Genomic DNA, 27,711 nt, shown 5'->3' with positions numbered 1-27,711 from the left:
AAAATAATTTATTTGTACAAAAATATAACAAGAAATGAAGTTGGAGCCGGTTTTTTGAAGACCAAAGAGCAATTTTCGAGTTTAGCAACATGTTGAAAGTTAGTGACAGTTTCTGAAAAGTGTCACTAATGTTGTTTACAAATGGTTGTTGGACTTTTAGTGACAGTTGCTGAAATATTACTTTCAAGAAGCCTTTCCAAATCTTTTGCAAGAAAATGGTGTTTTCTCAAGTGGGATCTTCTACAACAACGTTACAAGAAGTTTTTTGGTCCCTTAAAATGTCCCTTTTATGAATGGACTTGGCATTTTTGTGCTCGCTCACAAAAAATGTCATAAGTTGGTTATGTTTATGCACATATATAATTATATGCATGTTTGTGTTGTTTATTGTATGCAATTATTAGTGTGGCTAATAAATTAGTTTTTCACATGCTAAAATAATACTCAGGGCTAAGTCTTACCCAATCAGATATGACTCAATTAGCATATATCAAAAAGTCCATGCGATTGTAATGTTAAAACATTTTTAGATGTCAATTGCTTAAATCAAAACTTTTGGACGAAATGTATAACTTGAACATAACTGCAAGTCTAAACCGATGAAATTTGGATTTACTTTTTCTTTTTTAAAGTTTTATTATAGAATGTCTACCTTTAATTATCCAAAGATTTGGGAAAAATAAAGAATTCAAATAGTCACAACGATGACTAATCTTTTGGCCTAATTATTGATATGGTCGAAAAAATATGAGGTGGTTTTTTCATGTATGAAAGTATATCCAGCTGATTAACCTATACAAATGTTATTAAGAGCTAATATATCATCAATATCTTTTATATATCTGCTGTAATTTACCTGTAATCATTCCTATCTTAGCTCATGTATGTTAGTTTATTTTGGCTATATATGTCACCACTATATACGTATTCAAAGTAATCAATATATACTTTTGATATTTTCTCTCTCTATATGGTATCAGAGCCCTTTTTGCGCTCACAAGTTTTTTTATTCTCTTTGTTCTTCAGTCGTCATCTTCTTCTCCATCTCAACTTAGGGTTCATCAATGGCCAATAAAAACACCATTCAAATCACTGCTACTATGCATCTCACCACAAAACTTACAACGCACAACTACCATGTCTGGAGAAAACAGGTCGGGTCAACACTTATCAGTCCCGAATTAGAAGAATTCATCATCGGTACTTCAAAACAGCCTCCAAAAGAAATCAATGACAAAGATGGAAAACAAATAAACAGCCCTAAATATCTTCCATGGTTTCACAAAGATCAAATGATTTTTATAGCTATACTAAGGAGTTGTTCAGACCTATTTCAACCCCTCATCTCATCGGCTTCTACGTCTCGAGATGCATGGAATTGTCTCCACTCAAGCTTTGCCTAATCCTTACGCTCTCGCATCATCTCTCTAAATTCAAAAGTCGCCAATAACCCTAAAGTAAATCGCTCTATCATAGAATTTCTTAAGGAAATGCAAGTTATCACAGATGATGTAGCTCTTGCTCAAAGTCCGATCTTTGAAGAGGGACTTATGGTCCATATTATGTCCCAACATGGTGAAGATTGCAGTACTATTGTTGCACCAATCAAGGTACGTAACACCCCACTGTCATATTCAGAGCTCTTTGAAAAGCTCATTGATTATGAACGAGTAATTAAAGAAACCACTTCTACACTTGAATCCATAACGACTACGGTCAATTACACCGCTCGCCAATAGGGATCCGATAACCGCACCAACAACTCATTTGCTAGACCTAACCAGTTGTAACAACCCTAAAACACGATAAAAAATTCCTTTTTAAAACAATTACTACAAGTATAAAATTGTTCCAAAACCATCATAATATATAAAATCACATCATCAGAGTACAACGTCAAAAATGCGGAAATACCGGGAGAGAATGTTGTGCCATCACGGCGGGCCCTTCCCCTTAGTACCGGAAGTACCTGAAACCATAAACACAAATATGTAAGCAAACGCTTAGTAAGTTTTCCACAAAGTACCACATACTAACATACAGTTTACTGCTATGGGACAAACCATAGTCTTACGTATAATTCTTGCCGAGGGGAAAATCTCGGTCTTCCATACATTTGCCAGGGGTCAGATCTTGTTCTTTCATGCAACTGTCAGGGGCTAGATCCTGGTCTTTCCTACAGGTGCCAGGAGCAAAACCCTGGTCTTTCATACACATAACACACAAGTAATCCATATCCTATAAACAAATAATGGGCCGGCCTTAGTGCCTTCAACCCATGGATACAATGAGAAAAATCACCTCAGTATGCTGGAAGCAACAAGATGCTCGACTGCTAAATAGGAAGATCCCACACTACATAAACAATTAGCCTTAATCAGAATTTGGTCGCAATCCCAAATTATGGGCCTAAGCCCAAATTCCAACTCCTAAAATAAGGGCTTAAATGCTTTATCCCCTTAATGGGCCTAACTATTCTTGGCCCGAATGCAATAATAGACTCCAAGGCACCAAAAGGCCCAACTACGCCACTTAAGTCCCAATAGCAATTTCGAAGGCCCGCCTACTCTAAACAGATCAAGTCCCAAAACCAGATAAGGCCCAAATGACCCAAAAGTCCAACACAATCCCAAAAGCTCACTAGGAGTGTACGCGTGGTGTAATCCTAGTACGCTTAGCGTACAAGCCCACCATGCAGTACGTGTTGCGTACACCTTGGTACGCCCAGTGTATTGCGTTGCTCAACACATTCTGCCATTTGGTGCTTTAATCATGCAGTCACTTAATCTCACTACCAGATCTTGGTCAATAAGAGGGTCCTAGGGCATAAAGTTGGCAACTTTATGCCATAGCAAGGCTTATGGGAGTCCAACATCCATTTTTGATCATCAAATCTTACTTAAAGGACCTAGATTCATGCACGTATTCATATCCATCACCAAGAAAACATTTTTATGCTTCTAGCATGCCAAAGGTACTAAGATCTAGCATCTCTAGCTTCTGGAGTTGCCCAAACTCACAAAAGAAAATCCATGGACCAAAAATGAGCTTATAAGAAAACCCTAACTCTAACTATCAAAAGCATCAACAAGATATGAGCTTTTTACCTCCAAAAGCCTCCTAAGATCATGTAGATTCAACCACTTGGGTTGTGGTGACTTAGCAAGGCATGTGGAAGATATGGTGGATAACCTATTGACCCATGTTCAAATCTTGGCACCACTCAGCCCTTGTAGCCATGGAGGTTCGCCTGCAGTGACTCTAGGGCATGAGGCAAAACCTCATGTTTGCAGCGGGGGATTAGTCGGTGCGCGAAAGATGGACCGGAAACCCTCGTTAGGGAAGTTCTTCCAATAAAGATGATGTAGATTCATGATCTTGAAGCTCAACCACGTCCAAGGCTTGATCACCAACTTCTTCTTCTTGCAAACACAACAAAAAGGTCACAAAAGTCACTTTCAAACACAAAGATCACTCTCAATGGCAAGTAGGGTTTTTGGGACGTTCAAAGGCAGTAGAGGATGATAAGAGTGAGGGTCCAAGGGTCATAAGTGAGCTTATATAGGGCTCATGCCCCAAAATTAGGGTTTTAGAAACTGGCTACGTACGCCCTGCGTACGTGGCTTATTGTCCCGACTCTGCATGCTCATGTACGCTAAGCGTACATAGTCGTACGCCCAGCGTACGAAGGGAACTTTTCGCAAAAAAACTATCATCCCAAGGAATAAAAGGTAATATACTTGAATCTGAGTGTTACAAATCTCCTCCACTTGAATTAGACTTCATCCTCAAAGTCTGTTGGCACGAACAAATATGGGATGTCGTAATCCAAATTGCAGAATATTTGAAGGTAGGTAAATGACGATTTACCAATTTCCACCATGAAAAATGAAAATTAAAAATTAAGTTTTAAATGAATTGAAACTCCTTGATCTTTTGATATTCATTAAACTTTTCAATGGCATGTTTAAATCTCGAGTGTGCCCTTCGTTTGTGACTGGGATGCCGAGGATCACAAACAAGTTGTGGATAACCATGCAAATATACATGGTGCCCACAATGTTACAGTCACCTAATTGACATGTCGGTTAACCACATACGCTCCATTGATCTATGACAAACATCAAGTCACCCTTTTCCACCTTTGCTTAGAGCCCAATGAGTGTGTCAGTTAACCACACACGCTCCACTAACATCTTAGCAAGGATACAAAGTGTAATTTCAAGGAATAGCACCAACTCCACAATTTTCCTAAAGTAACTAAGATTTGGGAATTTATAAAATATTTAGTTACTTCGTATTTCGTTATACTTATAATGGAATGTTGTGTTCTATCCTATCCGTTCGGCTAACGACCCTCCACAAGTCAAGAGTGCGGTGGGTAAGAGTGGATACGCAATGGCGGTCATTTTACAAGCCGCTTCCTTAAACACCCCTTATAGACTAGCTTCGTGAATGAGGTCTGCTAACGATAAGACTGACATTTTACTTATACATATATAATATTAGACTTTTAATTTTATATATAGTATAAGGGTGTATTTTACAGTTTTAAAATACTAGGTGGTTTAATTTAATAAATTATACATTTTAATCTAATTAAATATAAATCATATCATTATGGATTTATTAACTCTCTTTTAATTATACACTTAATAAATTTAATAAACCCATAAAGGTGTAATTTGAACTTTTCAAAAAAACTAGGGTTTTAAAATTTAACATTTTAATATTAAAACTTTTAATCAAAATTTTAAATTTCAAAACTAGAGGGCAATTTTGAAACTTTTCAAAAATATATAGATCAAATTACAAATACTCTTGATTAATCAAATAATTGATAATTATCTAAATTTGACCTAATTCAACTTTATGGCAAGATAATCCAATCAAATAATTCAAATAAATCAAGTTTGTCATATAAGGCAATGATTATCTAACTAATTGACAATTATCTTCTATTTTGGTAAGGATAATCACTCCAAATTAATAGAAATCGGATTTTGTCAATAAAAAACATTTATGGTAATTATCGACAGCCAAAACAGGTCAAAATCCCGCAGAAACAGCAATCAGACCTACAAACTCATCGAGTCAGGGATGGACTCGTCGAGTTCCCAATGAACTCGGCGAGTTCACCTATGAACTCGGCGAGTTCAGGCTCCAGAATGCAGTTTTTCGCGATTTTCAGCTTGAACGATTATGTAAATCATCAAATACATCAAACAAACAGTCTAGGGTCTGATACCACTGATGGGTTATGAGCACTACATCAATCCTATGGTGTACATGTGTAACGCACGTGTTTCTAGGCTTGCCATTTTTAGCAATGTAATAATCTAGGTTAACCTTTGTAACCCATTTGAAATAATAAGAATGTATTATTTACGAATTATGTGTTTTATACTTATATGCTTAATTATGTGATTTGATTTAATCAAGAATAAAAATAAGCGTAAAAAATGAAATGTTATATAAACCTGATATCGATGCACGAAGATGTAGTGGTTGAGACGAGGTTTGCGTAAATATAAAGAATGCTGAAATCCAAGTTATAACGAAGAAGTTATGACATGTCGAAGTTTCACGACGAAACCGGTGTGGCACAGCGTGACGTAAATAGTGAATTTACGAAGGAGTGATATTTAGCCTTAGTGATCAACACGAAAGACGTAGATAATGTTAAACCGAGATCGTGCATAAAAAGAACACCTTAATCTGACTTCGTATGAGGAAGTTATGATTTTTCGAAGTTTCAGCTTAGCAGTAGACAGCCCAAAAGTTCGAATTAAGATCGAGCAAGTTTTAGCCAAAACTATCTAAATGAGAATCGAAGATCTCATTGATATTAGTGCATTGGTGAAAAGACAGACGAAAACGGATGTCATATGAAGAAGTTATGATTTTATAACGAAGTTTTCCTGTCCCGGCCTACTAAAAATAAATAATAAAAATAAAATCAAAATTAGTCGATGGAGTCTAAATGAAAGTTGTAGAGTATGGTCTGACCTACGCGTGGATATAAAGAACGTCGAAAACAGAGCTCGTATGCGAAAGTTACGCAATTTAGAAGTTTGACACGTCAAATTACGCCGAGCGTAATTTGAGTACGCCCAACATACTCGGATGAGTGCAACTTGCCTGACCAATACTCGAGTGCTGTTGAGTGACGCATGTAGTGACGTCAAAGTACGCCCAGCGTAACTAAGGTTACGCCCAGCGTACTTGGAGTTACGTCCAGCGTAATCCCAGACCCAGCACCCTATAAATAGAAACTGAGATCAGCCATTTTTCTTTCTTTCTCTCTAGTTTTTGCCTTGGTTTGTGTGCCAATTATATCCCGAAGCCCCGGTATCATTCCCGAGTCCCGAAGCAAGTTCCGAAGTCCCGAAGATCCCGAGAAGTGAGATTCCCGAGCCGAAGCTCTGCCCGCGAGGAGCCCGGTTTTTGTAAAGATTTTCCAGATCTACCGAAGAATACTACTTCTACAAGTCGTAGTGTTGTCCGATCATCTTCTGATCAGGTGAGTGTGTAGTCACTTTCTTCTAACGCATAATTACGAAGTATTTTATACGAAATACGTGTTATGTGTATATTTTGTTGTTATATGTGTGAATGTATATTGTAACAACCCATTTTTCACGTCCAAAAAAAGTTTCATTTTTCAATCAGTATTCAGTAAAATCATTTGCAAATAAACATTTTCTGATCAAACCATTTCACAAACATAGACTAGTCTAAAAACCAAACATGTGATCAATCAAAATGTCAGAGTATAAATCCCAGGACAATCCCATGAATGCGGAAAACAGTGTGTGTATGATGTGCCACTACCGCGCCAGCTCCTTCCCCTTCGATGAAGAGGTACCTGAAACCAAAACTGTAAACTGTAAGCACAAAGCTTAGTGAGTTCCCCCATCGTACCACATACCATGCGATCACGCAACATAACATACTGCCAGGCTATTCTGGGGTGCCTGACTACCCGGTGCGGCCATTCTGGGGTGCCGTCATACCCGTGTCAAGCCATTCTGGGCTGCTGACTACCCATCGGTCCTAACAACCGATCCTCGGGGACTATTTCACCCCCTACTGCCACTACCACGTGTATATCATATCAGGCCAGCATACAAACATATCATCACATACTGTCAGACATAGTTGGGATGTATGACCTACCCTTCGGTCCTAACGACCGAACTCTACTACTATCACATATAACATATCATGCCAGCACATAACATATCAGGTCGTAGCAAACCTAGATGATATCACAAAGACAATCATCTAACATATAACTCCTACTGGTGGGTCGGCATTGTGGCCATAGACCCACCACTACTAGAAGGTAACTCACCTCAAAGTAGCTGCTGATTCGAGCGAGAATTGACTGTCTACTGTTGCTGTTGCTGTTCCGAAAGTCCTCCGGCTGTAGTTCCCACAAGACGTTCAGTCAAACACTGCTAGCTGAACCTAGGGTAAAATGACCATTTTACCCTTGACCAGGTCAAAGTCCAAGTCAAAGTCGACTTCTAGTTGACCCGACTCGCCGAGTTGGCTTTCCAACTCGTCGAGTCTCTACCCATTCGATTGTCCTTAATCCCGCCACTACTCTTCGAGTTAGGCATTGACTCGACGAGTTCTCCTTCTAAACTAAGGTCCAAAGGTCCTTCATCCTACTCACTGAGTTGCATGAACAACTCGTCGAGTTCATCTTCATCCGATGAACACCCCATGCTGAGACTCGCCGAGTTGTATGAACAACTCGCCGATTCTGTTCTTGAGGTAAGAAGATGGCCTTGGACTCGCCGAGTTTGGGCATCGACTCGCCGAGTCCCTCCATGGGTGAGTCTGGCTTCCGACTCACTGAGTCCCCCCCCCTGACTCACGACTCTACTCAGCAAACACAAAAAGGGGGGAAAACTCGGGGACTCACGACTTGACTCGCCGAGTCCGATGAACGACTCGCCGAGTCGTTCACATGCAATTACTACATACTCGATTTTTCTTGAATCCAGCTCATGCCATACATAGATCTGGGCTCTTAGGGTAGGTTTTACACGTAAAGTTTCCAACTTTACGTGTATACATGCATAGGATGGGGATTTGAGGCTTAATAAAGACTAAAATGGTAGATCTAGGACATTCAGGCCATTTACTTCCTTAAAGGCCATGGATCTGAGCTTCTAGAGCTCAAACATGCCTAGATCTAGAGGTTAATCAACTCATTACCATCCCTATTCCATAAACAAGCTTGGAAAATGGCTCAAGAAGGACTTTAAGGGTGCTCTAAGGGATTCTTAGCATAAAAACAGAAGGAAACTGAGTTATACCTCAAGAAATCTCTGAATAACACCAAGATATATGGCCTCCTTCTTCTCCTCTTGATCTACCCTCCTTTTTCTCTCAAAATCTTCAAGAAATCACACCAAAACACTTCAATCTCACAAGAAACGGGGTTGGGACGATATAGAGAGCTCTGAGGGTGAAGGGGTCGGGCTTGGGGCGCATAAGGTTGGTTTAAATACGGTGCAAACCCTTGAAATTAGGGTTTCATCCAGACAGCAGGGACTCGCCGAGTCCAGAATATGGACTCGCCGAGTCGCCTACTTAAACGTGTTCAAATGTCCCGGCTCTACTCGGCGAGTCGGGACTACAACTAGCCGAGTCCATGGCTAAAAATGTAAATTACTTAGATAGGTCATACGCACCAGGAACCAGGTGCTACATATATTCACTTTCTTCTATCTCATAGATACGATTTATTCTCTATGAAATACGTGTTATGTGTATGTGTCTCATCTGTTGTTTGAAATATGTATTGAATGAGAATGTTATACAGGTTTTAAACTATGTATAAAAATATATTTTTTTATCTACTAATATGTTGGGTAGAACATGGGTAGATAGTTGATGTGTGATAAACAGATGAGAGGCCTTGATGTTGTTGTTGTTGATCTAGTTATTCAGCAGAGTATGGATAACGACCACAGACTCTTTCTAGACAGTCCTGTTGAACGCTAGCAGGCTTATAACCTGTAGGTATTGTGAATGATGTTTTCACCGGTGTACTCTATCCCCCACATGGTTGCCTTTAGGACACTTATTGTCGAGGAAGCCCCTCTACAGTAATGTCTGTCCCGATGAAAATCCTAGATTAGGTCCCTTGAGATAGATGTTGTTTTAGGGACGTAAAGTGAGGATAACGGGAATGGGTAATCAGGTTATTGTTGGTTGGTAAAAGTAAATATAATTATTTATTGTGGGTTGAAAACCCTATATGCTCACCAGGCTCCCAAGCCTGACCCACTCAGTTTATTTGTATTACAGGAAGTGGCGCAAGGGCATAAGATGGATGAATCATCAAATTGTTTTGTTTACAAGTCTGTATATGTATATATTTGTTGAATGACTTGTAATGTTATCGTTTATGCTTTATGGTCTGTATCGGAACATGACATCCCGATTTTTTATTATGAAATGAAATTATATTTATTTATGAAATGTTTTGATAAAAATCTATTTTATCATGTTTTGTTTTTGGGAACAAATTCCGCAACTCTTTTAAATCAAAAGAATTTACTCTGAAAATGTTTAAAAAGCATAAATGAAACCGGTCTTTTCTGGCCGAGATTTTAGGGATGTCACAACATGCAAACCCTAAAGCTTTGGATCTAGTTTGTCTAATGAACATGCAATAATCATCCAAAGCTTATCAACCCTAATTCTAGCATACAATAATCGAAATTGACAAAAGAATAGAGTTTAGATCTTACCTTAATTGTTATGTTGCAATAACAATCTGAATCCTTCTTGTAATTGACTTCTAAAAGCCTAGTGCCTCAAATGTTGCACCTCTAATGGAGTCACAAACACCATATGCAACAGGATGAACAAGGAGAGAGGGAGGAGGCACCAAAAACGTCCTAGGGTTTCTCTTAGAAGGTTAGGGGCATTTTTGGCTTGCCAAGGGTTTCTTTTATACTTAGGCTATTAGGGTTTTCAACCAGGAAACCCTAATCCGACTGCTTAGGCCTTAAGCAGCCCATAGACTCCCTCCTTAGAAGCCTTGGACGAATTCTAATGGTTTCCCCATAGATTTCGTCCACTCCAACTTCTATGGAGTCCATTATCTCATATATGCAGCTATCTTATAATTACAATATCAGTCCCCTTTATTTAATTAATCTCTTTTAGCCACAAAATTAATTCTTATTAATTCTTGACCAATATTAATTTAATAATATGATTTCTCTTTTAATATATTATTCATATAATATATTAATAAATCATAATTAATCCTTTTTCTCCTTAATTCATCCTATCAGTTGCTATGGTGAAGGCAACCCAAAAGGACCATGCTCACAATCGGGTCAAGTACATACCAAAATAATTATGGGCTTAGACACCTAATCTAGCAATAAATAGACTTGCAACTTCTATTTCAAACAATAAATCTCCATATAAGTGCCTCTTTAAGAAAACCCCAAACTGCTCCAAACTCAAACGTACCCTTTGGATGTTTGTGCTACACATGGCTTCATCCGTATACATCATCCAAATTAAAACCTTTATCAGCTCCATGTATATTTCTTGGCTACACCTCTTCACCTTAAAACATTTCATTTGTATCACTCTCGTCATGTCGAGTTCCTCACTGATCAATTTCCTTCCACTCAAGTCCCATCTGAAGAACCTCTTCCTACACCTGATCATTTTCTCACTCCACCCACCACACCTACAACTGAATAAAAAACATCAACCACCCCTCCTACATCACCCACTCCTCCTCCTCCTGTCATAGAAACCTACACATCCATCATTCCTCTAAATATTTCTCTCAACAAAACTATCCCCTGCTTTACACCCGATACCTCACCCTCATTACCTACTTCATCTTCACCCAGCTCAGACTTCTCTGCTATCTCAAATCCTCACAAAAGCCCCACTCCCTATCCTCCACAACCTACTCTACCCGGCATTCACAAACAAAATCCAAAATATTCCAACCCATCCTTTGTCAATTCAGCCACACTACACCCAATTCCAACTACTAATGAACCTACTACTCATACTCAAGCTCTTAAAGATCCACAATTGCATCATGCCATTGATCAAGAATTCAATGTCTTGATCCAAAATGGTACATGGGTACTAGTTCTTGAAGCCTCTCATTCTCCAATTTGGTGCAAATGCATCTTTCGAATCAAACACAACCCAGATGGTTCCATCTTAAAATACAAATCCCACTTGGTTGCCAAAGGGTTTCTTCAACAATATGGTAAGGACTACTGTGACACCTTCATCCTTGTCAACAAACCAGACACTATTCGTCCATTCCTTTCCATAGCCCTTTCTCACCATTGGCCACTCCGACAAATGGATGTTAACAATGACTTTTTACATGGCACACTTCATGAGGAAGTCGTTATGACTTAACCCTTAGGATTTGTTCATCCTTAATTTCCCTCTCATATTTGCAAACTAAAAAATATCTCTTTATGGCCTTAAACAAGCCTCACAAACATGGTACATTGAGCTCACTGCATTCCTTCGTTATGTTAGTTTTTGTAAATCTAGGGTTGATCTATCTCTCTTTATCTACAACCACAACGGCGCACTTAGTTATCTCCTTGTATATATTGATGATTTAGTTATCATTGGCATCAATAACTCCTTCCTAGATGATTTTATTTCCAGCTTAGCCAAACGTTTTTCCATCAAAGATCTTGGTTCTCTTCACCACTTCCTTGGTGTTGAAGTCATACCCACACCCAATGGTCTCTTTCTCTCTCAACATTGACATATTCAGGATATTTTGGAACCTTTTCACATGGATGGAGAAAAGGAGGTAGCAACCTTGTTAAACTCTTCAGTTACTCTCAAATACCAAGACATATCCTCAAGCATTGATCCAACACCCTATCGGAAGTTAGTGGGCTCCCTTCAGTACTTTGCATTCACAAGAACAAATATCTCTTTTTCTGTCAATAAGCTATCACAGTTCATGCACTCTCCCTTGAAAATTCATTGACATTCGTTAAAAAGAATTATCATATATTTAGAAGGCACAATCCATCATGATCTCTTTCTCCGTCGTCATGGGTCATCCATGGGTCTCAAAGCCTTCTCTGACTCTGACTGGGGAGGAATTAAATGTGTAGGTTGCTTCACCACCACGTACCTGTTATATCTTGCCTCCAACATTATCTCATGGCGGTCAGCTCGTCAAAAGTCGGTTTCTAGATTCTCCACTGAAGCAGAATATAAAGCCTTGGCTAATGCAGTACCTGAAGTGGCATGGGTTCAAAACCTTTTGCTCGATTTGGGGATCCACTCCTCGCAACCTCCTATCTTATAATGTGACAATACAAGAGATACATACTCATGTGCTAACCTAGTTTATCACTCCCGCATGAAGCATGTTGCACTAGATTACCATTTTGTTTGGGAAAAAGTCATGGATGGATCCTTGCTAGTTCACCACATCAACTATTTTGATCAGTTGGATGATGTCTGGATCAAACCTCTTACATGTGGTCCCTTTCAACGTTTACATTCCAAGATTGGAGTCTCTGATGGATCATTCATCTTGCAGGGGCGTATTAAGAGCTAATATATCATTAAATCTTTTATATATTTAGATTATTTATGTGTAAATATTAGTCAATACCGGTTGTAATTTACCTATAATCATTCCTAGATTAGCTCATGTATGTTAGTTTACTCTGTCTATATATGTCACTATTATATACGTATTCAAAGTAATCAATATACACCTTTAATACTATCTCTCTATAAATGTTGATCTATAGATTGTTAATCTATTAAAGTTATGTAGTGATTACTAGAATGAGTATTCAAGAAATAAAATATGTGCACGATGATCAACTTACTTGACTATTAATTATACAATTGATTAATTATGACCAACAAATTGTTATGCTTTAGTTTTTTGTTTTGTTTTTTTTATTCCATGTTTGCATTTTGCTCTAAAACGTTTTTCTCATTAAAGTATTTTCCTGATTCAAACTTTCAAATTAGAATCTAAAAGAAGTGGATTATTTCAATAATTACAAATTTCTTATTGAAGTTTTGACAAATGTGAACTTGATTAATTTAATGCAAAATATGTGTACTCAAGATTCCGCCCATCCCTATGACAACACTTTTCAAATTTCCAGATTAAAGTCATAATCATAAGGTTAAATTTGATAATTTTTTTATTATATTTATAATTTGATTTAGTTTAACGTGTCTTCTTTTGCTAGAAGCTTATCAATAATCGTTGACGGATCAATCATATAAAGAAATAGGTTTAATCAACCTATAACAAATTATTTAACTAAAGTTTTCAAGAAATTGATGGCATAGATAAAATGTAGATGGGACTTAATTACATATTTACAGAAAGGGTTTCAAAGAAATACTTAACTCCTTTATATCTATACACCACATAAAACACACAACTCATACTTTTGGAGAGAAAAAGATTTCCAAGTAGCACTTTTTCCTTTTGAAAATAAGGTGTAAAACATGTAATAAAGAAAAATAACAATGTAGCACAACAAAATTTTGGCTTTGATCCGAATTGGTCACTAAGGTTTTCTTTATGCAATTAGTCCTTAAAGTTTCAATTTACATGTCAATTACACCATTTTGAGCGAGGCAACTAGATGAGCTGGCTACTTTACTTACGTGTTAATTCAAAATACGATTATTTTGTTTACGTGTTAATTCGAAATACGATTACAACAAAACCATAATTAGGTTTTTAGCCTAAAATAGCTAAAAACGATTGCAAGTCTAAAACAGAAATTAGAATGTAAATTTGGTTTACAAATGACAAGATAATGTTTCCAAATGATTTTCTAAGACGATGTTTCCAAGCGAAATCATGAAACCTAATTGTAATTACTCTGATTAAAACACGACCCATGTAAATTGCACTTTGAATTATGGTGCTCTTCAAATGATTTTGCATTCACTTGAATACTGCCAAAGTACGTTACAAATTTCTACTCATCGACCCATTTACAGCTCCAAATTTTTCTATATTTGATTTTACACATCATAGCTTCAAATTTTTCTATCTTTGACTACACAAATGTATATATCTCTTGGAATGTTTTCTTCATATCTTCTCTGATCTTTTTTTGTTTTGCATGAAATTTTGACCGGAACATCCCCTAGTTATTTTGATTTCGGCTATATCTTCAAATAGACCTACATATTAATAAAAATGAACAATTCAAAGCATTCCACCATACAAAATTTCCCAAAGTTAAATTAAATGCATTAACATAAATGGAAGCTCGATGACATCTTTGTCAAAGTTACCAAACTAATTTATAGTCTTAGAATTAGACGAAATTCTCGTAATTTATGGGAAACGCGTCAATTAGCAAAACTCATTGTGGTGTTTTAGCCATTTGGGATTGTTTATGGCTTAAAATACATTCATTCGTAATTTATGATATTTCGTATTTATATTTTATTTAGATAATTGGGTAGAGTCATTATAATCAATTTCGACTTGCTAGGATTATGGAAAGAAGTTTATTTTATTCTCCTAAAAGTATTTTGTTTTTCTATGTTATTTGGGGGTTGAATTTTATTAATAAAAAAGTGTATTGGGTTTGTCTTATATTTTTCTTTGTGTCTGTTTTGGTTGTAAATGGACATACAATCTGATTGTTTGGTTATCATTTGATATCAAAGCAAATCGTATGAATGAATGACTGAACTAATGATTTGTGTCTGGTTTGGTTGTAAATGGTTGTAAATTTTGATTTATAGTAAAACTATTGAGGAACATCTTTCTTATCTTCACCAAGTTTAAATAGTTTTTCGTGAACGAAAGTTATATGAATGGTAAGATGTATCATTTTCTGGTTCGTGAACTTACTTTCTTTGGGTATGTATTTCAAGAGAAGGAATCAAGATGGATGAAAGATATTCTCCGAGAGACAAGGAGTGCGTTTGGTTGTGGAAAAATTTTCCTGTTTTTTAGGAAATTTTTTCTAGAAAAACGAAAATTTTAAAAACGCATTTGATTCGTTCAGTTTTTAAAGTTTTCTAAGAAAATAAAATTTTTCATTTTTTCAAATTGTATGTAAATTAGAAAAATGATTTTTACAGTTTTTTAAAAAATTTCTAAGATGGAAAATAAAACTTCACGGGTTCCAACCAATCGTCTTTTCTAAAATTTTCTTTGAGAACTAAAAATGAAAAGTTAACCTATTTTCTAAAAACATTTTCTTAAAAAAAAACAATTTTCCTCAACCAAACACACTTTAAGACGTTAATCATGAATGCTTTGAGGAAGAGATAAACTTTATCAAGCTCCCACCAAAGGTTGATCAACTTTTTTGTAGTTTAAAGATCAACGGCAATGCTTACAACATTGACTTGTTGGGCCATTATAATGTGACAAACTAGTTGTTGAACCAACTCATACGTATCTTAAACATATCCACTAGTTGACATGTGAAGATATGAAGATAAGAAATAAGAATGTTGGCCAACTTGATATTCGTGCCTGACCCACCATGAATAATGATGAGGGTTGCATTTTTGCAAATGACATGTTGCAAATCCTTACAACTTAATCCTGAATTTTAATTACATTGTCACACAAAAGTATATACTTTATTCTTTTGAATCAAGAGAATTTTGCTCAAGGACCAAAACTAATTATATGATTTACTTATGTGAAGAAAGTAAAAAGGATAAAAATGAAAGGGTTAGCTGTTAATTACAATTTCATGCTGTAAAAATTAATTTACAACAATAGTATATGACTCTGTATACACCACCGGAACATGAAGCTCATAAGAACGCAAACTCATAATTCTAGAGAACAAAAAATTGAAATAAAAACACCCAAGTGATTGATTCCAAGAACTTTTTCTCTTTTGAAAAATGTCAACCATGTAATTTATCCTGCATATAAACAAAAAATCAAAATATCATTTCTGACTCTTCAAAAAAATTGGAATTAATAATAATAGAGTAAGGAAAATATCAAACCTGAAGCATTTGCATCAACTTTGGGTGTTGTTCTAGAAGCTGAACAAGTTTTTCACGATCACCTAACAGATCCTACAAATAACAAAACATAGTGTTCCATTAGACAAATACCGAATATTTTTTTTTATGGAAGTTACATTTTTGGTCCCTAGATATAGCTGAATTTTTCAATTTTTGGTCTCAAAAAGTTGTATTTTGCAATTTTGTTCCTTATTTGAGGTTTTTGTAACGCTTTTCGTCCCTGTTTTAAGTTTAAATGACTAGAATAGATTTCTTAGAGTAATTTACTCTAAGAAATAAGAAATAGTTTAAAAAGTGAGTAAATTACATCTTTGTTCCCTAACTATATATCTAACTGTTGCAACTTTGGTCCCAAAAAGTTTTCTTTTGCAACTTTGGTCCTTCATTGAGGTTCTTCTAGCATTTTTGGTTCTTGTTTCAAATAAATGACTTCTTTTGGTCCCCGAGTATGGTTAACTTTTGCAATTTTGGTCACAAAAATATTGGAATAAGGACCAAAATTGCAAAAATCAGCTATAATACTCGGGGACTAAAAATGTAACTTACTATAAAAAAATGGAATACCTGAATGGCTTGAGGGGAACTGAAAATATGCTGGAGAGACAAGGAACTAGCATCTTGTTGCTGAAGAAGATTACTATTATGCCCTTGTGGTTGAGGATCCAACTGAGTGTGTTGTTGAAGAAGATTATTACTATTATGCCCTTGTTGCATGGTTTGATAATAGACATGACTCGGTTGACCCATCTGCATTTGAACATGATCCGACTGTGTCAAAGCGGGACCCGGTGGCCTAAGATGCTGAGGTGGCGGCTGTGGCTGAGGAGGGCGGGAGAGTTGCGGTGGCTGTAATGGCTGCAACTGTGTGAATTGGTTTTCACCTTGATTTTGTTGGGTTGGATTAGTTCCATACATATTGTAAGGAATCGAAGGTCTGTTGTAAATCATTGGCGGCATCAATGGTGGTGGAGGGTAAGATGATAAAGAGGATAAAGAGGAGGCGGCAGTGTAAGGCGGTGGGGTCGGCGGAAGAGGTGGTTGTGACCTCATGGGCCCGCCGGACGTCCTTGCGTATTCAGAGTGTACCTGCTAAAAGAATATGAAATAAGTTACAATTTACAATTTTGGTTCTCGAGTATAGTTGAATTTTGCAATTTTAGTCCCCAAATGTTTTTCTAGCAATTCTGGTCCTCATTTGAGATTCTTGTAAAAAATTTAGTCGCAAATGACTATTTTTTGGTCCCACTTAGTATGGTTGATTTTTGCAATTTTGGTCCCAAAATTAGTCATTTTCATGGAACAAGGGATAAAACGTTACAAAAACCTCAAATAAATGATGAATATTTCAAGAGAAGTTTTTTGGGACCAAAAGTATAATTTACTCGATAATATAAAAAAGAGTATATGTATAGTGATTTTTGCAATTTTGGTCCCAAAATGTTTTTTCTTGCAATTTTGGTCCACATTTATGGCTCTAACTAATTTGGTCCCTTTTCCAAGTAAAATGACTATTTTTGGTCCCTGCGTAGAGCTGACTTTTGCAATTTTGGTCCCACAAATAGTCATTTTCTTGGAAAGCAAAAACATTATTACAAAACCCTAAAATAAATTATCAAAATTGCAAGAGAAAACATTTTGGGACCAAAAATGAGCAAATATACAAATTTACTCAAAAAGAGTTAGCTTAGCAACTAAAGAAAATCAGAATATCTAGTAACAAATTTTTCTTACATGAAACCCTGGCGGCATTGGAGGCTGAGCATCACGCATGACGGTAGGTGGTGGCGGCATTGGAGGAAGAGGCGGTTGAGCTAACGGAAATTTTTGGTCATAATACAAATTAGGGTTTTTAAAATTAGACACGGATGAGAACCCGGAAGTTTTAGATGTCATTTGAGCGTTTCTAGAATCTTCCGGAAGGTCAAAATACGGTTTCTTCTCCGAAGAAATACTCGGTTCGCGTGTCAACGACATTTCAGGACGCGAAACCGATATCCTCGATGAAAAATCACTTTGACTTTTCTCATCAAAATGTCTGCTGCTTTCATTGGCATCACTTTCCGTCTCTTCAACAATCGAACGAGGAGAATTCTGCTCCGGAATCACGGATTCCGGTTGCTGTAAATTATCATCCGGTTGTGGAAACGGCAACCTGTCATCTGAATCCGATTCCGATTCCTCTCCACCAAAGACTATATTAACTCCCTGAAGATCGTCGTCTAAATCCGGTTTAATCTGTTTTGATTTATTCATTTTTTCTGAATTTGTTTCGCTTTCCGAAGGGGTTGTGTTTTTCACTACTCCCATCATGGGATTCTGGCGTTCTCTTTCACGTGCCATGAACTCATCCACATGGATAGACGGTGGTCTGCCACTACTGGATCCCACCCTCGGAACTGAAATCACATTAGAGCTAGTAGTAGTCCCATCGTTTCTCTCTCTAGCTACATAGTCATCTACATGCATAGAAGGAGGTCTGCTAGTGTTGGGCTTTCGGAGCCTAAACGTGTCCCTACGTGTGGGACCCACAGGGGTAGTGAATTGTCCTCCTGGACCTCTAGAAAACGGACTTTGGTTTGTGTTTTCAGCAGGGGCATTTTCGACCCTAGGACGCCTGTTTGTTCCTTCTAAAGGAGTGAGTTTTCTTCTCAGAGATTGACCCGTTTTATCGCGTAGATTTTCGGGGCATTCCCATGTGAATTTGTCCCCGTATATGTTTAAATTGTAATGTTCGGACCTGTCGAGGGTGAAATTTGAAATTTTTTGTATCTTCGAGGGGCGTTTTGGGAATAATGACTCCTCGACAACACTGGAAATAACATCTGGCTTCAATGATTCGTTAGGCGTTTGCAGTAAACGTGATAACGATTCTGCATATTCATTAACCTGCATTTCATGGGTAACAAAACATTGACTTCTTATATTTATGCAGTTTCTATAAATGGAAAGTGCTAGAATACATACCTGAGGAGAAGATGCGAAAGATGTCAACTTAAGGATGTATTTGATGTTTTCCTCTGAAGAGTTGTTTGCATTACTTATACCACAAGGAAGTCCAAACAGGTATTTTACTGGATTAACCATTTTGAGGTTCAAGCTGTGTAAAAGGAGGTGTTAAAAATTAAAATGGAGGATTAAATATTTGATAAATTTGTTGAAAGGAAACCGACCTTTTTTTATCCATGCAAAAGTTTAAAGCTCCTGATGAAAGAGCTTCAATGGCTTCTATCAAGGATGCTGATGGAATATCTTCTGTTTCAATGGAGTTTAATAAAGTTCTCAAGCAAAATAGCAAAGGAGGAGTTTTGTTTAATTCAATGAGATCAAACTTTCCATCAATTAATGGGCTGTTTTCGTGTTCGGATTCTTCATACAAGGATTGAACTTGTGAGAAAATTGAGAAAAGACCATTTTGCCCTTCTGATGAGGAACCTAAATCTTTGAAGGCTAATAGACACGCAACTAACTCTTTTCCAACAGGAAGAAACTGGAAAAAAAAGATCATTAGATCAAATGAAATTGAAAATATAAAAAGAGTAAAGTACGTTGTTATTTCCTGCAATTTGCCCAAACTGAGAAAAAGTAGCATTGTGCAGTAATAAACTACCTTGGCAAGCCTGAAAAGATTGAATAAAAGCAATGAACAATCCTCTGCTGTCAATAGCTTTGCATTGTTCCTAAAACAAAAAAAATTCAAAGATTATTCTTAATAGATATAGTTAAGAAAAATATTTAAAAAAAAAAAAAAAAAAAAAAAACTCACCTAGAATCAGATAGCAGAGAAATCGACCTACACGCAGGGATGCACCAACTAAGCTTGTGTGAAGTATTAAGAACTTTAGATAACATCTGAACAGCCCCTTCACTCAACAGTATTGGCTGTCAAAAAAAAAAGTATAAATCATTAAAAATAAACAAATATTAACTTTTAAGCAACTTCATAAATAAAATAAAAGAATACCTTGGCACGTGGATGTTCAAGTAACCTAGCAAGAAAATCAAGCAATCTTTGAAGCTTATATGCATCTGTATCAGTTAAAGCAGATGGATCTGAAAGCCACTCATCTATATAAAGTATCATAGGCCTCAAAAGTATGGCTGCACTGTCAGCATGTACACATGCCACGCGTACAATAAAAATCCTCAACATGTCTTGTATAACAACCAATGCCTGTTTGTTAAGAAAATCCTAAAGTGAAAAAAAAAAAAAAAAAAAAAAAAAAAAAGAAGAAATTAATATGATAGGGAGTAATTTTACTTACACTAATAGCACAATGTAAAACAATCTCTGAAATCTTGTGAAGAATTGGTGTCAACTGTCCAATCAGCTTCTCCTTATGTCCAGGCTGTAAGTACCAGTTGATTTCTCTCTCCTTTTCGGGGCCCAACAGTGTTGCAACTGCCAGCTGGCGAAAAGCACTCAACATTGGCATTCCGTTTTTCCAAAGTGAGACGCCTTCATCAGGTAAGAAATCATTCTAGCAAAATATAAAAAAGAAAAGATATTATTACTTTTATAACGAAAAAGAAAAAAGTAAAAATTGACAACTTACCAAAAGGAAAAGCAAACTACAAGTTTCTTTGGGGCCCATTGCTAGCAATGACGTGGCGTGTAGACTATCAAGAAGAAAATGAAAAAGAGTAGGAGTCCAACCATATACAGGCCAACAAGCAAGTGCAGATACAAGAAGATGGCAAACAGCTTCGAATCCAAGGGCAAAATTGGGATAAGGGTAAGATAAATCAACTACACACGCAGCTAATTTCGGGCTGCAAAACCATAAATATATAAGAAAGAGAATATAATTCTTTTAATAAGTAATATTGAACATTATAGATAAGGGACCTGAGTTCTCGATGCAAATGTAAAAGAGCCTTCATGAGTTTTTTGTTTCTGTGTTGCTCTTTTGTGTCCTTTAACTTGTGCAACAAGTTAATCAGTAGTGACAAACAAGGAACTAAAAGATCAACTACATTCTGTTCACGGTTTCTTTCAAGCAATATGTCTGAAGTAGGATTGCACTCTGTTCCCTCATCAACAAGGTAATCTGCTCAGAGTGAATAAAAAAACTGTAAATATATTGCAATTAATTATGTGTATAAACAAGGGTAAAATACTAACCATAGTTGTTTGAGGATTTCTCAAGCATTAGTTTACAATCAATAAGAACTGCATGAACAACCATCACAGCTCCTTCATCGTACAAAGCACCAGCAACAACCTTAAACCAATCAAAACATTTGTTAGTTAACTTCAAAGAAAAAAAAAAGATAAAGATATTACTTACTGAATTTTCGGAAATGAAGGCTAAAATACGGAAAGCAGTTGTAAGTTGAGCAACAGAGGAGTCACGAAGAGTAAAGCCTAAAAATCTTGACTCAGTGATTGGTTTCCCTAAGAGAGAATCGATTACATTTCCATCAGAGGTTCCGGAAGCATCGCCAACACCAACAACGTTGTCAACATCCATTTCATGATTTTCATCACATGCTAGAATGTTTGTGGATGCCATGTGTGCATCTCCACCAGAAGCTAAAACAGCAGAGTATCTTAAGAGGCCAATAGCTCCATTTTTATGGTAGACTACAGCAGCATCGATTAATTCCAAAAGTCTTGTGGGGGCGTCTTTTCTGTTGGATCCAGGTGAGGATGAATGTAAGGCTTTGTGAAGCTCTTTGGCATGTGAAATCCATGAGGTTAGGGATGATGATGTGGTGTCAACAACCATGACTTCAAAGATCTCAACAGCAGAGTGAAAGATGGCAAGATTTAATGGTGAAGGTGAAGTCCCTAAATATTTAACATTCAGAATTAGAAAACAAGTAAAAGGAGAAGGAGAACTTCTACAAGGGCAAAATAGGAATTACCGCTGTTTACAGAGACTGGTTCTAGTTCTTTGACAGAATGTAACGCAGCAATCAAAACTGAAACAACCTGAAAACAAAAAACAAAAAAAAAGGTAAGGAAAGTAAAAAAATAGGGATACATGAAACAAAAAACAACCTTAATAAATATTTAGTTTTCAACAAAGGAACTATAGATTTCATAATGGGCCCACCTCTGGAAAATGTCCTATGGCCAACAAAGCCTGGCGTCCACAATCAGACCTGAAAATTATTTTACAAAAGCATTAACCACTAGAAATTTTTTGGGGAGTTTAATATCACTTAAAGAGATTTAATAATTAATATATCACACCTGGAAACACAGCAAAGCTCCCATAAGCCCCATAAAAGTTCTTCAGAATGTGGCTCTGATGTAATCAGACGATCTATTACATTCATCTGAATAAGAAGTGGAAAAAGGAGAAAATGGGAAAAGGGAAGGAATTAGAACAAATAAAACAAAAAGAACTTGTTTTTCAAACTAATGTGTCATACTAACCACTCTCAGATGTGTCTTCAAAACTACTCCAATTTCACGTGGACGACAAAAAAAGCCTTTGGATATTAAAACAGATGCATAACGAAGAGGAATAGACTCTTGAATCTTTGAATCAGATCCTTTTAGGGCAAGAATAACCGTAGTTGAGAGCTCAGGGTCAAGCAGAAGGAACATTAACCCTGGTCAAGTAACAAAACAAAGAGAATATAAACACTAAGGGGAGGAAAAACGGAGGTCAAAATAGTAATAACAGCATCATGTAGGAAACCTGAGCGACAAAAAACAAGTGAAAGAATTATGGATTCAATGTATGATGTGATATCCATAAATAATTCCATAGCATGCCCCACTTCAGAACGCAGTGTAGAAGATGATAAAAGTGCAGCAGAGAGAGGAAGAAAACCCCTTTCCTGTATAGAAAAATTAAATTAATTAAATTATGAATATCTTGAAACAAACAATTAAAAAAAACATACCTTAAGAAGAAAAAGCAGATGTGAGTCAATATCCCAGTTTATAAAGCGACAATTTGATGAAGTAATCAGCTTGCTTGTAGCTTTGTATGACAACAAACCATCAGTTTCACCAAGAACAAGTGATCTGCTTGTGATTGCAACTGGAGAAGGATCTTCAACTAGTGAGCTGGAATTTATCAATTTCTGCATAAACAATTAGTCAGAAACATAAAAAAAATAAACAAGAACTATAATAGAAGAAGACAAAAGAACTTATAACTCACCAAAAGTTTTTTGAGTTGGAGTTTAGCACTTGCAAGCATGTCCATTTTAACTGACATAACATTACCTCCAAGCACATGTAGTACAGCAAACTGTAAGCATGTCCAAAAAGGTAAATAACCAACAAAAGATTAAAAGAAAAAAACAATAAATAAAATAACTACCTCATATCTAGAAGCAACTTCATAGGCCCTGATACGATGAAGAATGTAGGTGGCAAGAGAAGCAATGTCATGGCGTTGTTTTTGCATCAACAATTTAAGTAACTGATTATACCCTTCACTGGTGCCAGCTGGCATCTTATCATCTTCACGAGGCCACCAATTTAGAAACCCTTCACACCCAATAGAATACCGAGTAGCTTGTTCTATAACTCCAAGAAGCATTAATGTGATACCACTAGAATGCACGTTTCTTGAAAAAATGTCACACAGTTGCTTCATGCAGCCTCCATTAACAAAGTTGAAGCAACTCTCTTTAGAAGAACATAAGAGAAGTGCAGCACTCAACCACACCATGAGCAGCTTGCTCTAAGAAAACAAAGTCTCATAGGGTCAGTTTAGTAATTAGTACAAGTTGAGTCAATAGTCATCATCAAATTTAACTAACAGAGAGAAAGAGAGCAAATAACCTGTGGAAGCTGAGAACGTATGAGACTTTCAGAATCAGTGAAAATGAGAAAATGTTGCCTTAAAGTATCCACCAACTGTTTGGAAGTTACCAAATCGCCCTCGGATTCAAGTGTCAAATTTTCAGGTGATGAGGTTGTCAGAAGGGTATGACATATATCAAGGAGATCTTTTCTGGCTTGACTAAAGTCAAATGAAGATTCTTCATGGTCAACCTCTCTAAGTTGACTTGTGGATGCTAATTGCAAGGTTTGAGTTGAATACATTACTGCTGCAGACACAAGAGAATTAACAACTGTATTCAAAGCATCTTCTCTGGTATTTGGAATCTCTAAAATCTTGAAAGATAGTTGTAGAAACTGCTTCGTGTCGACTGATATATCTGATGCAATAGGTTTAAAAGTCAATGACTTGAGAGAAGATATGGGTTCTTCAATGGCTGACTTGGCAGGATTTAGAGCAGGAGGAAGGTCTTCAAGGTCACCCTCTACAATCGACACAGTATTGGTCAAAGAGGTGTCTAAGTCAACTTCTAAGTTGAATTGACCAAGATCTTCCCCTGTGTTTCCATATATAACCAAACTAAGGCTGCGATAACTTCCCCTTACAACCAAATGACTTGTTACAAGTGCCTGAAAATGATAAATGTATTAGAATATAGAAAGAGTATCAATATCATTGTCAGAAGAATTTTTATAAGTACCTCAACTTCAAGGACATTTGAAGAGGAAGGAGAATACAAAAAAGGCTGACAAAGTCGCCTAAACCTTGACTCCCCTTCACAATGAACAAAAACCTCTAAAGCAAATGAAGGAGGTGAAGTGGCCCTATACACAAGAGAAAATGGCATAAGGGATTTACTGAAACCTAACACTGAAGCTTAGGCTATTCATGAGATTTAATGTAAAAAAAAAATAAGTCATATATGTTGGATATTGTACCCCATAAGTGTTACTGCAGGTGATGATGATGATGAGCTCTGCTCAAGAAACTCACAAGCACTGACAATAACAGGTTCAGAAAATATAACCTGCAAAAAGAATATAGCAAGATATTGGTCTCTAAATTACTATGAGGGAAACTTTAAATCCATACTGAAAGAAAACTTGAGGCTACTTTTTATTTCATATACTCATATTAGATTAAATCTTTGAGGTCAAATAACTTACATAAAGATAGCCATGATAAAGCAAAGAACTTAAACTCAAAGCAATTTGAAAAATGCCAACTGTTTGCATGTGAAATATATGTAGGAATAAGTAGAACAAGGCTCATACCTCATCAACATATTCATCAAGGTATGCATGAGCAAATGTCTGTGCAAACAACACAGAAGGTTCTGGACGACCCATTGGTTATTATTGCATGAAGGTCCTTCTCCCACTGAAAAAGATTTGATTATACTAACTTGCAATACTCAGGTGACCTGTATAACATTGACAAAAACAGTAACAATTTCATCCATACTCTATTCTTGTAAGTTCAAATAGTTATGCAGTCATCTAATAGTAACTCCAAAAGCAAACATGCAACTAACTTCTATGGAAATAAGGTGATCTTGAACAGTTTCAGGGGTGGTTGTCCTTTGATCTTGAAGATTTGTATGTGTACAATATGTTAATTGTTAACACCAAACTATAATCATGTTACCACTATATTAGTTACATTACATGTAAAATAAAGATCTCTCCTCATAAAAAGAAATCTAACTCAAAGTTTGGATGTCAATAACTTCCTTCTTGAATTCCAAATTAATCAGGATTCTAAAGTTTTCAAAAATAAGTGCTGGTAGCATTAAAGACTACAACCACCACCTACAGAACAATGTTGATATCAAATTCGGAAAGTTGTTCTCGAGGTTTGGCACCAAACATAAAAACAATATCTAAAAACAAGAATGACAAAGAAAAACTGCATGGAGATCTGCTAAAGCCATGATCATTCAAGTTAAGGCAGCTAATTCACCACCAAACTTGATTCTTCCAGTAGAAACCAACTACTTTCGGTTCAAGATAACTCAAAGACAAGGATTCTAAAACCCCGGATTGAATAGGGATACAAACAAGTGGCAAGGTAACTAAGAATTACACGTAGAATGATGTCAACTGAACACGTTAAACTACAAGAAAACAATCACACACACACATAACAATCGAACTGAATACAGAAATAAAAAGAAAAGAAAAAAAACAGTACCTGTTGTTCGTTCGTTAGCGATTCAAAATTAGTGAAGTAAAAAAGGGAGATGGTTTTAATCGGGAGAGAGAGAAGGAGGTCGAGTGAATGTGGCGCGCTCACACTCGATTAGAACTGCCCTAACTCCGTTTGGCTTATGACATTTTCCCCATTTTCTTTCTGTAATTTGGTAAGTCTGATCTTCGAATCCGAGCGGGGGACTAGGGCACCGGCGATATTAGACCAACGTTGAGGGTGCTTCCTTTTTATTTTAATATATTAATTAAATATTTATGAAAACCTTATAAAATTCAATAGCAAAGTATTAAAAAAACCACTATATTATTTATATACACATTAAAACCTTTCTATTTTTTAAAATATATCATTTAATATATCGAGCTCGGTATATTGTAAATAGCTGAAAATGCTAGGTAATCGATTGTTTTGATTGTTACAATTCATTAGATTAAAAAAAATTAAAAATATAAAAGTTTAAATGCACAAAAAAAAATAATATAATGGTTTTTTTAATCCTTTCATGAAAATATATTAGGTTTTTCTGAGGCCAGAAAACCTTAAATAATAATTTCCAAAAATATAAGGGTTTTAGTGGACTAAAAAATAATATAATGGTTTTTTTTAAGCATTTAATGAAAATACTTTAGATTTTTGCAATATTTATGTAATAACTAAATGGTAAAAACTTAATTGAGATTTTTGCAATATTTATGTAATAACTAAATGGAATCAAGGCCCAATTTCATAGCATTATAGATTTATGGGTAAATTACACAACATGATTGAAGCCTTTGCAACGAATAATGCAAAAGACACACCTTCATGGAAGTAATGGAAGAATAGCAATCAAGCACACAAAGAAACAATGACGTAAGCACTAACATTTGAAGGCACTAAGAAGCAATAACATTCGAAGGCACTAATAATATATTCTTATAAGTTGTAATAATGTGGATTGTCATATTGTAAGATAGCAGTGTAGTTGTTGTTGTTGGGTTTTATGTACTCTAACATTCATATGGTGCACATACAACCCTAATACTTTGGATATAAGTTTTCTCTAGTTATACATGCAACAAAATTATCCAAAGCATGAAGCCTATAACTAGCATACAATTTGACATTTAAATCATAAAAAACTAGTTAGAAGATTACCTCTTGTTATAGCTTGTTGTATTTGGCCTTTAAGAACCTAGTGCCTCAAATATTGCACCTCTAATGGAATCACAACACACCATAAACAAATTGAGGACTTTGAGAGAGAGGTTAAGCACACCAAAAATCAGCTATACTTTTCATGGAATACACAAGTAACAATTTTAGGGTTTAGGGAATACATATATAGTGTAGAATTTCAAGAGTCATATGTAAACCCTAATTCTTACACTTAGCCTTACAATCCAATAACTCATATGGACTAACTCTTCATGAACTCTCACATAAACTTACTGCATCATTTATTAGTAGCCCAAACTAGGGATGTCAAAAACCCCCGTGGGACCTACCGTACGGGACTAAATTAAAAAAAAAAAAAAAAAAAAAAAAAAACGGGAGCGGGGGCGGGGCAGAATTAAACCCCGTTTATTTTTGGGACTGAGGTCGGGAGTTAGTATTTCAGTCTCGTACTCCCGCGAGGGCCCCGGTTGTACATTTAGGTAAAAAATGTATATTTAATATATAATATATATACAAAATAGATTTTCGAATTTTA

At 36.2% G+C, this 27,711-nt stretch overlaps 1 protein-coding gene across 3 annotated transcripts; it reads right to left on the bottom strand.

Moving 5' to 3' along the window:
• Positions 1-15,723: 15,723 nt before the first annotated feature.
• Positions 15,724-26,228, bottom strand: EMB2016 (mRNA methyltransferase EMB2016). Of its 3 annotated transcripts, none has more exons than XM_079006184.1 (27): positions 26,001-26,228; positions 25,082-25,230; positions 24,746-24,834; positions 24,508-24,631; positions 23,807-24,436; positions 23,340-23,705; positions 23,178-23,267; positions 22,915-23,097; positions 22,707-22,848; positions 22,439-22,617; positions 22,253-22,338; positions 22,113-22,161; positions 21,922-21,988; positions 21,342-21,844; positions 21,176-21,275; positions 20,900-21,101; positions 20,607-20,823; positions 20,316-20,531; positions 20,015-20,224; positions 19,817-19,932; positions 19,661-19,730; positions 19,224-19,540; positions 19,018-19,150; positions 17,785-18,939; positions 16,618-17,142; positions 16,033-16,104; positions 15,724-15,945 (listed from the first exon to the last, which is right to left on the bottom strand). In XM_079006184.1, the coding sequence occupies exons 2-27, from the start codon at positions 25,154-25,156 to the stop codon at positions 15,928-15,930; spliced, it is 5,934 nt and encodes a 1,977-aa protein (XP_078862310.1). In that variant the 5' UTR covers positions 25,157-25,230; positions 26,001-26,228; the 3' UTR covers positions 15,724-15,927. The 3 variants fall into 3 exon arrangements, with proteins under 3 accessions (XP_078862310.1, XP_078862312.1, XP_078862311.1); XM_079006186.1 differs by having other exon boundaries at positions 16,618-17,139; XM_079006185.1 differs by having other exon boundaries at positions 25,082-25,187.
• Positions 26,229-27,711: the final 1,483 nt, after the last annotated feature.

Source organism: Lactuca serriola, chromosome 6 (assembly GCF_051521515.1).
Source record: "Lactuca serriola cultivar US96UC23 chromosome 6, Lser_US96UC23_V15, whole genome shotgun sequence".
NCBI classification, from domain to species: domain Eukaryota; kingdom Viridiplantae; phylum Streptophyta; class Magnoliopsida; order Asterales; family Asteraceae; genus Lactuca; species Lactuca serriola.
The sequence above is the reverse complement of the archived record's forward strand: the minus strand, read 5'-3'. Positions and strand labels throughout refer to the sequence as shown.